The 10882-nt window shown below is 38.3% G+C and overlaps 1 protein-coding gene across 1 annotated transcript in view; it reads left to right on the top strand.

Moving 5' to 3' along the window:
• The window catches only part of Med14 (mediator complex subunit 14), a 72409-nt gene extending 61962 nt beyond the window's left edge, over window positions 1-10447 (top strand). The window contains exons 26-32 of the mRNA XM_010636216.2: window positions 1269-1451; window positions 2341-2576; window positions 3571-3750; window positions 3842-3949; window positions 6846-6971; window positions 7335-7527; window positions 9912-10447. Coding sequence (XP_010634518.1) covers window positions 1269-1451; window positions 2341-2576; window positions 3571-3750; window positions 3842-3949; window positions 6846-6971; window positions 7335-7527; window positions 9912-9985 — 1100 coding nt within the window. The 3' untranslated portion in view covers window positions 9986-10447. The remainder of the gene's footprint in view (window positions 1-1268; window positions 1452-2340; window positions 2577-3570; window positions 3751-3841; window positions 3950-6845; window positions 6972-7334; window positions 7528-9911) is intronic.
• The last annotated feature ends 435 nt before the right edge of the window (window positions 10448-10882 follow it).

The following is a 10882-nucleotide window of genomic DNA, read 5'->3' as shown; positions in this document are numbered from 1 at the left end:
AAAAAAAAAAAAAAAAAAAAAAAAAAAGCCATGAATAGCATGCCATATCAAAACATAAAAGAGCTTCCTGATTTTAAGTTGTGTATATCAGTGGTTTTATTTTTTACTATTAACACAGGAACATTTGTTAGTAAAAACTACATTATTGTACTACATGACTTCATAGTATTTTCTCTTCCTGGACATACCATGATATAACTGCTTTCTTGTTTTATGTGTTTCATATGTTTCCAATTAAAAATGGTGCCATCTCTGCTCACATCCATGATTATTTCCTTAGGAAAATTCCTAGAAGTGGAATTGTGGTCTCAGAAGGTTTGAGAAATTCTAAAGCTTTTGAAACATAGTGCAAATTGCTCACCTGAAAGGTTGTACCAATTTACTATAGCATCATAAGAGAATGTCTGTTGTCTGCATCATTGCTACCTCAGGGTATTAAGATTTTTTAAAGTCTATTTCAATAGGTAAAAAATGGTATTTTACTATTGAATAAATATTTGTTTGGTTATTAGTGGAACTGAACCGTTTTTTAAGGTACATTGGATGCTGGGTGTGGTGACTCATGCCTATAATCCCATCACTTGGGAGGCTGAGGCAGGAAGATCACTGGGAGTTTGAGGCCAGCCTGAGCTACATAGTTCAAAGCCAGCCTGAACTACCTATCAAGACCCTGTCTTTAAAAAAAAAAAAAAAGAAGCTTTGAGATTGCTTACTGTTTTCCAGCATATAGTGGCATAAAGTTGATTGTTATATATTACATATGTAGAAACTTGTGTGTAGGTAAATTTAATTCACTTTTGTTTCTCTAATTCTTATATCCAGTTAAAAAGTACATGAAATAGCGATTCATGTATGTGTGACAGGTTAAGAAATTTCAAGCTTTAGTGAGATACCTTCTTAAATAATATAAAATTAAGGGCCAGGGATTTAGCTTAGAGGTTCGGTGGCCTGCCTTGCAAGCACAAGGACCTGAGTTCAATCCCCAGTACCAAAATAAACAAACAAACAAACAAATAAAATTAATCACCATTTAATGGTTTGAATGCTGACAAATAATTTTCAGTTACTAAAATAAAAGCTTTTGCTGGGCATGCTGGCACACACCTGCAGTCCCAGCACTTAGGAGGCTAAGGCAGGAGGATCACCATAAGTTTGAGGCCAGCCTGGACTACATAGTGAGTTCAAGGCCAGCCTGAACTACTTAGTGAGACCCTGTCTCAAAAATAAATAAAATGCAAGGTTTAAAACCATCTGTTTATTTTTTTCAGGAACTCTTGATCCTAGTTCCCCTTACACTATGGTGTCACCAAGTGGACGAGCAGGGAACTGGCCAGGGTCTCCTCAAGTGTCAGGTCCTTCACCAGCCACACGTTTACCTGGAATGTCACCAGCCAACCCATCACTACATTCTCCAGTTCCAGATGCTTCTCATTCCCCTCGAGCTGGAACAAGTGAGTGTCATCAGCATTTTTATGTTCTTAGTATAACTAACAAATGACCTGTTTTATCCCATCCTCACATTTGACAGTCATGACCCATTTGTTGAATGAGTGCCTAAAAATGTAAAATGTGTATCCATAGCATAAATCCATTAACAGTGTTAATTTGCAAAGTCATTTAAAATGTAAGAAAGAGAGGTATCTCCTGTAGTTTTATGAAGTGAGTCCCAGCAGCTCTCATGACCATTGACTTGTAGCTGCCATATTGGACCATAAAAGACTTTAAGTGACAAGGTTATGGAGATTAATGCAGAAGACAAGACTTGTACAAATACATTGTTAGCTTTCATTGCATAACTGAGTGCTTAAAACAACAATCAAATGTTAGCTGACAGTGCTGCAGTTTGGTAACCTCTGCTAGGCTCACTCTTGTGTCAGTGGTCAATTCCTGGGTTGGCCAGGGACTGGCTGGCCTAAGATAGCCTCAGCTGGCATGGCTTCCGTCTGTTCTCTGTGGTCTCATACTTGATTACGTGCTAGTTCATGGGGTTGGATGAAGTTCCAAGACAACAAGTACAAGTTTAGGCTTACAGTTAGCTCAGTGTCACTTCCATCACATTCTCTTGGCCAAAAGCAAGTCACAAGGTCAGCCAGATTCCAGGTGGATAAATGGACCCCCATCCCTTGAAGGATTTCCTGCATTGATTTGCAAGGGTCTTGGAGAAAAATTGTGGCTGATTTTGCTAAGAGAAAGTTTTAATATATAATTGTTCTTCCTCAAGGAGTAACCAAAATAGTGCAGATTGATAGAGAATACCAACAGTTTCTAAGAAAGTAAAACAGGGAAGAATGAGATAGTACGTATTTATAAATGAAATGGCATGTTTTTCTTCCCCCAAAGGTTCCCAAACAATGCCAACAAACATGCCTCCACCTCGTAAGCTACCTCAGCGCTCTTGGGCGGCATCCATACCAACCATCCTCACTCACAGTGCCTTGAACATTTTACTGCTGCCCTCGCCAACGCCAGGCCTTGTGCCTGGCCTGGCAGGGAGTTATCTTTGTTCCCCACTTGAGAGATTCCTTGGATCGGTCATCATGAGACGACACCTTCAAAGAATTATTCAACAAGAAACGGTATGGGTACCAAGTGACCTTCTAAGTGGTGATTATCAAAGGCAGAATGCTGAGTTGTCCTGCAGAATAGGATCTGAACTACAGTGGCACTCTCTCATCCCCTTTTGCCAGCTTGTTAGATTTAGACTTTCCTTCCTGCTCCAGCATTAAAAGTGGATGTCATTATTTCCTTTGCATTCTTAAGTCAGCATATTTTTGCATTTTATAGTCTACTGTGCTGTGGCTTCCATGTCTCCTGACTCATGTAGACTTGGAAATAAGTTACCACATCATATAGGACCAGTGTGCGTAGGATGTAGCCTTGCAGAGACTAGCACCTGAATAACCATTTGCCTTTGCAGGCAGAGGCTGCCTTCGAATGTGTCTGTTGGAGTAAAATTATTTACGATTGCAGGGGTGAAAACTCCTTTTTAAATACATAAACAATTGAATATATTTAAAACCCTTACAGAAAAGGACATCTAACCCATCCTATAATGATACTTTTAGGAAATAGTACAGGCCATACTGCCTGAAAGTAGTCACTTCGGGAGAATGTCTTCACCTTTCGGATAATGGTATCTACCTACCTACTAACAATTGTGGGAATTTGAGCTATTTGGTATAAAGTCCTTACCATAATGTCTTGGCACTCAGTAAACATTAGTTACAATTTTGTATTATTATCGATACAGTGTATTAATGAGGTAGTCAAAATGATAAAAGTTTAAAATATCCACTCCATGGTTGGCACAAAGCCATTCTGCAACCTTTATATTCAGATATGGGAAAAAATGGAAAGTTATAGCATAAGCTGAATAAATGAGCCTTGAAACCATTAATCATCAGACCAATGATCAGCCCTGCCACTTGCAATCCCAGCTTTCAGGTCTTTGAACTTCATTTTGCTCACCTCTATCAACTTCGTTGTTTTCCTTTTAAAACAATTCTCTCAGAGACATTCATTTTCTTTTTGTGTTACATGTTGACTCAAACCATTCTTCTTATTTTGCAGCTGCAGCTGATAAATTCCAATGAACCTGGAGTGATCATGTTTAAAACTGATGCACTAAAATGCAGAGTAGCCCTTAGTCCCAAAACCAACCAGACGCTTCAGCTAAAAGTGACACCTGAAAATGCAGGACAGTGGAAACCTGATGAACTTCAAGTTTTGGAGAAATTCTTTGAGACAAGAGTATGTGTATAATAATGCATGATTTTATTATGATTAGTGAAACGGAGATCGAAGTAGAAGGAAGAGTAACGTGTTTTATTTATCTTCATAGGTTGCAGGACCACCGTTTAAAGCCAATACATTAATAGCCTTCACCAAACTGTTAGGAGCACCTACACACATCCTCAGGGACTGTGTGCATATTATGAAGCTAGAGCTGGTAAGTTCCAGAGAAACGTGCACTTTTCTTGCAAGGTCTGTGTGGGGAAATTCAATTTGGTCGGAGCAGTGTTTCTTAGTTTTCATTCATTTATGTACTTTCTTCCATTTTTCTCTTAAATTTGGAATTTTTAACTTCAATTTTATTTATCTTTGACTAACTGGCACAATTCCATCCATCCAAAACAATATGATAGAGTGAGAAATTCCTCTCTGTCCCTATGCACCATCCTCTGTCCAACCAGAGTTCCCTGTAGCTTACCTCTCACTGCACAGGGTTTGTTCATAAAAGCCAGTACATGTCTTAAATATATTTTCTTTTAATGAAATGATTTGTACTTTTGGGGGGATACCAGGAATCAAACTCGGGTCCTTGCGCTTGCAAGGCAGGGGGCAGAACCACTGAGCTAAATTTCCGGCCTGATTTGTACTTTTTTGTTATGAAATCTTCTACATATATATAAACATATGGTGTTACAATTTAAAAAATCTGATTCCTCACTTTTGTTGGTTAAGATGGAAGTGCTGAGTCACAGATAGCAGATGCTGCAGGGGCAGCAGTCACCGCAGAGCACTAGATAGCAGCTCTTGCTCTGGTTTTGGCCTTTCAAGGATTTGCTCTGTTGTCTGCATAGTGCAGTCTCCATTTGTATTAGTTTTCTAGTGCTCCTGTAAGAAATTACCACAAACTGAATGGCTGACAAGAACAGCAATTTATTGTTTCACAATTCTGGAAGCTAGAAGATCTAAATCAAGCTGTCAGTGGGGCCATGCTGTCTCTGAAGGGTCTGGAGGAGAATCTCTTCAGTACCTTTCTATTAGCTCCTGGTGATTTCCAGGAGTCCTTGGTGTCCTTTGGCTTATATACCGATCATTGTATTTTCTGTCTCCCCATGTGCGTCTCTGCCTGTGTCTCTTTTCTTCTTATAAATGATAGCAGCTACGTTGAATTAGGATTTACCCTCATGAGCTCAACTTGATCTCATTGCAAGGACCCTGTTGTCAAGTGAGGTCCTGGGAATTAGGACTTCACATCTTTTTTAGGCACTTAATTCAACCTGTAACAGTACTTAAAAAGATGTCTCCCTACCTCCAAATATTTGTTAGTGTTTGTGGTGGAAGGCTATTGAGGTTGACTTAGTATTTGAAATGGAGGCGCATGTTGCTTAGTTCACTGAACGTTGGGAAATCTTTCCCCATCAGTACATAAAGGTCTTTGTGTTTTCCTTTTTGAACAAAGCCTTTATTTTTCTTTTTTAATTTAATTTTATTTTTTAGTACCAGGGATTGAACTCAGAACCTTGCTATTGTAAGGCAGACATGTTGCCGCTGAGCTAAATCCCTGGCAAAAGCCTTTGTTTCTTTATATGCATGTATTAAAATATCTAAGCAGTCTTCTCTTGATGGTCATTTTGGGGGTTTCTGATCTTTTGCTGTTACAAACAGGGCCACAAGAAAGAGCAGATGTGCCTATATATCTGTAGGATCCATTTTTAGAATTAATAGTTGAGTCAAAGGATATGTATGCTTATAATTTTGACAAGTATTGCCAAATTGTTCTCTGTGGAGATCATGCCAGCTTATATTCCCACTAGTAATTTATGAGAGTACCTGCTTTTCCACACCCTTGTCAATAACTATATCAGTCTTTAGATTTTGGAACTTTCTCTTACTGATGTGTAGACGCTCTGTCCATATTACAGAGTTAGCCCCTTGAGATATTACCTGTAATGTTTTAAAAAAATTATTTATGTATTTATTTATTTTGCTGTGCTGGGGATGGAACCCGGGGCCTTGTGCTTGCCAAGAAAGTGTTCTATCACTGAGCTATACCCCTGGCCCTGTTGTAAATATTTTTTCCTAATTTTACATTTGTACTTTTGGTAGGTTTAATGATTTTCTTTTTTTGATACACGGTTTCGCTATGTAGTTGAGGCTGGCCTTGAACTCACTTTTTAGCTGTGACTGGGTTCAGATTCACTGGTGATCCTCTTACCTCAGCCTGAGTGCTGTAAACATAGGTGTGCGCCACCATACCTGGCAGTTCAGCTATTTTCTTAACAATCATGTAAATGGAATCCAGATGGCAGCTGATGATAATTTTTCAGTCTACTCCTTTCATTTTAGTGTTTCTAGCATTGCTTTGAGTAACCCCATTACAACACTCCTTCTTTTAGTTGGTGTTTTACTATTGGGGAAACAATATTTTTTTGCTAGTAGTCTTAACGTTTGGCTTCTGATCTAATAGGCTGTAGCAAACATTGTGTCAGAAAGAAATCTTTGGGATTTTAAAGGAGCAAATATTTATGTGTCTAAAGTGCCAAGTGGATATAATTGAAACTCATTAACACAGTTTGACTAGTTTAGGGAAAGAGTTGGAAAAAGGACTGGAAAGTCTAGATTAACCAGTTAAGAAAGGCCTTGACTGCCAGGTGTTTATCTTCCTTGTTGGGGTGTGGAGGAGAGGGGCAGTGCGTGTCACGGAATGTCCCTGGACATTTGCAAGCTTGAGGGAACTAGCAATAGTGTAAGAGTGGATTAGGAGAGGCAGCTGCTGGAAGGGACTGCTGCGGGAGAAGTGACGAAGCCCCGAGCTTGGTGACCTCTGAAAATAAGTGAGGCGATAGGCGTCAGAGACACTGCAGAAGCCAAACCCATAGGCCTTGCAAGTTAGTGAAGTGGAGGGAAGGGAGGGGGACATACTACATAAATTCAGTGTTGACTTTCAGTTACTTTATGCCTATATTTCTTTGAGAAAAGATTATTGTCATTATGTTGTGTTAATAATTAGGTGTAAAATGAAATTCTGACCTTTCAGACTCCAATACTAGAATATGATTTTACGTGTTTGTGTATATGACTTTATGATGGTTTTTCCTTTTTTTTCACCGAAACAGTTCCCTGACCAGGCAACACAGCTAAAATGGAACGTTCAGTTTTGCCTGACGATCCCTCCCAGTGCACCACCAATTGCACCTCCTGGGACGCCTGCTGTGGTGCTGAAATCCAAAATGCTATTTTTTGTAAGTACCATCCGGCACCTCTGTATAGGTAGAGCCATTGAGGAGAAAGCCATGTGAGAGTAATAGAGCAGCTTTCAGATAACTGCATAAATTATTCATTGCTGCCAAAGATAGACCCAATTCCTTAAATGTCAGTTTAGACTTCATGGAATATTGGTTCCTTTAGTAATAATAGAAATTTATTGAACTAAGAAACTGTAGCACAGTTGCATTTTAAATGTAATATTCAGTTGTTTGTCACTTGTCATATTTAATTTTCTTTTGCCTGCTGAATCTGAAAGTATAGTAAATGATACTACCTATGAAAAATTTACACAGATATTTTATTTTCTTAATGTTTCTGTTCTCTTTGTGTGTCTACAGCTTCAACTAACTCAGAAAACATCGGTCCCTCCCCAAGAACCTGTTAGTATTATAGTTCCAATCATTTATGACATGGCTTCAGGTACAACCCAGCAGGCAGACATTCCCAGACAGCAGAACTCTTCTGTTGCTGCTCCCATGATGGTCAGCAGCATTCTGAAGAGGTTTGCAGAGATGAATCCACCACGACAAGGTACATGACCAGTAGACAATGTTTTTTATTGCATATATGTTCTAGAAGTTCTTTTGAGGGATACCTCCTTCTATTCTCTTCCCCCTTTACCCACCCCACTCCCAATCCTAATAATAGAGCTCTGGTTGCTGTGGCCCTCTTAATGTCTGCCTGTCACTCTCTTCCTTTCTGGTTATTTATTTTTGTCCATTTCTCTGCTGCCTGGATTTTATTTTCCTTAGTGATTTACTATTGGGACTGACCCAGTTGCTAATGCCAGAAGCTTGTATTTATAGCACACATTGATTGCCACAAAGCCTGAGGTTAGGATGATAGAATTTTCCATGGCTGTGAATTCCTGCCCTACCATCAGTACCTGCCACTCTGTACATCACAAAGTTGGAATGCATGTTGGTTTCTCATATTTCATGGTTCAATCATGAATAGAATACTATCATTAAAAGTTCTGTATCTTCTAAATGTTTTGTGAAGAATAAAAGCTGATACAAATGGCATCACTGCTTTTTGGGCTTCTTATATAAGTGTCAGGCGGGTGCAAGTGAAACTTTTCACCAAGTGCACAATGAATGAAGCTCTCAAACAACATTTCCCAGGAAACCAGAGTGCTTGCAGAAAGATAAATGAAGTCCCTTTGATAATGGAGTAGCCTACGCTTAACACGCAACTCCTGGCCATGCTAAGTTTGGGGTTACAAAATAAAGCTCACCCAAGAGAACTTTTCTTCCATTTTGCTCATTTCTAATATTAACAAATTAAATTTAAATTAAAATTTTGCTTATTTCTAACCTTAAGGAAGTCCTCTCTGTTTAGAATAGTTTGATAACAGAATTATGGTAAACGAGGGAAAGTTGTTCTCTGAAACATTTTTAGGTACCACAGTGTCAGAGTCATGAGAATTGATTATTTAAGCTACTTGTTTCCCAGTATTGTACAGAAATGATTTCTCACTTTAGTTTATAAGGAATACACTGGGCAGTAGAGAACAGTATGCTTTTGTTGTGATACTTCTTACAAATTTCTGCTTTCATCCTTTGACTTCTCTCTTCTTTCAGCTAAAAGTAGGTCCTCAAGTATCAAAGTTTAAAGCTATCAGAATTCTCAAAGTAGCAGTCCAGTAGAACTTTTGATAATCATTCCTTCAAAAGCAATTGACCATCTTACATGTTTTATGTATTATGTCTCGTGGAATTTAAAGTTAAAGGAAAATGTTTTGATCCTATTGGGATCAAGCTTTCCTACCTTATCAATGGAAATATTTTTTTTAAATGCATATGTCACTTTCTTTTATTTAAGAAATTGGTCAGCTATTTTAGAAGTGTTTTTCTTTTTCTCCCCCTTTGGATGGACAAGCATTTAGATTTCCTTTTCTTTCTGGACCTTGATTTTCCAGTGGCTGGAGAGAAGGTTGGTAGCAATTTACACAGGGTCACTGCACATCCTGCCCTGCCAGATTCACATGAGTGTTCAGTTCTCCCACCTTCAACCATGTAGTGTCAGGCTGTGATCTGGTGAAAAGGACCCAGCTTTGGGTGGATAATATTTAAATATTTGTATTATTTATAAGAAGTGAGAGGCAAAAGGGAAATAGAGACCATTTCCCCCCAGCAGATCTTATTTTTGGATTGTTGGTCTACAATACTTGGGCTTCCCTGCCCTCCTCCTCCATGTACCCATCACTTCTTCCAGGGTGAAGAGCTTTGAAGAAAAATCACTTTATGAATTCTAGAAGTTGGCTATTTCCTTGAAATGTGGTAGAAATCTCCAGTAGATGTCATAGACCTGCACTGTCCAAGATAACTGCCACTAGCCAGATGTGGCTAATTAAGTTAAACTAAGATCTAGATTCAGCATCACAGTCACATGACCTACATTACACGTGTTCAGTGGCCACATTGCATATGTATGTGTCTGTTAATCACGGGAAGTTCTCTTGGGCAGTACTGTCATAGACATTTTTATCTAGCCGTTCGTGCAACATTAGGACATCACTGAAGTTGTAATATATTAACTAGATATTTTCATTAGATCCAAAACGCACAAGGAGTCAGTAGCCTTAACCTTTCAACATAAAGCTTAACTTTACAGGCTTATCTAATAAAACATTGTTTCTCTAAAACCCCTGGCATATCTTCTTAAAATTAGTCTAACTGGGACTCAGAATATTTTCCTGAGGAGGGGGAAAAACAAAACAACCCAAGCGAAATATAATCTGATATTTCACACAGCTCCAACCCCCTTGAACTCTGAACAGTTAAAATCCAGTCTTTTATTTTGATCTTTAAAGTTCTTACTAATTTCAGGTTTAATTCCCCTCCCCTTGCCAGTGTGTTAACATCATCTTTCCTGTATTGCGAATAGCTAATGACCATTTTTCTCTGTTGCAGGTGAATGCACAATATTTGCAGCTGTTCGTGATTTAATGGCTAATCTTACACTGCCCCCTGGTGGGCGTCCATAGATACTATTGTTTTTAAACCAGGAAGGCTGACAAATGAGACAAAACAACCAAAAAAAGTCTGAATTCAGCCTTCAGTTTAAAAAAGGAAAAGGACTTTTTTTGATTTTAGGAACTAACTATTCTAAACTGGCAAAAAATTTCAGGGTGCACTTCTTTCATCAGAATCATCAGTCTTTTGTATAGTGAACTTGTATAGTGTGTTTAAATGGGACACGTTTCAAACTAGGTAATTTATCAGTGTCCACTTGCCAGTAATAGAGTTAATATTCTGTTTTATACTATAAAGCTATGAAATTGCCAAACTTGTTTATTTAATTGTTTTCTTATGTTTTGGGTGTAATAGTCCTTTTTTATTTTTGTTTTGTTTTTTAAGGCAGGTCTGTCATTTTTGAATACTGTAAAACTGTGATAAACTTTATATTGAAGCTGTATTTTAATATGACCGCTTTGAATCCTTACATGAAAATGTTCTGGGAGTTGTTATAAACACATCCCAAAGAAGCAATATTTAATAAAACTAGGTTAAAAAAAAAGACACTTACTGTGTGTGTATAAGCTCTCTAGACTTCTTAGGGCCTCCCTTCATCTTTAACCTGGTGGTGGGTCCAATAATTAATCTTTAATAATACGTGTCTGAAATTTGACCAAAAGATCTTGTTTGTTTCAAGCTAATTTATTTCTTCAAACATTCCTAACTTAACTGGTAGTAACATTTAGCACCATGGCTGTCTTTCAGTGTAGCACTGGGGTACAAAATAATCTAGTCCAGTGATGGCGAACCTTTTAGAGCTTTCAGTGATAACAAACCGCCCTCTGTGGCACATGTGCCATACGTTCACCACCACTGGTCTAGTCTTTGAGAACAGAAAGTGATTTATACTAAAAGGATCCCAAATA

The sequence above is a fragment of the Fukomys damarensis genome, unplaced genomic scaffold (assembly GCF_012274545.1).
Source record: "Fukomys damarensis isolate Sample0158 unplaced genomic scaffold, DMR_v1.0_HiC HiC_scaffold_39, whole genome shotgun sequence".
Classification (NCBI taxonomy): domain Eukaryota; kingdom Metazoa; phylum Chordata; class Mammalia; order Rodentia; family Bathyergidae; genus Fukomys; species Fukomys damarensis.
This window is presented reverse-complemented; position numbering and strand designations above follow the sequence as displayed.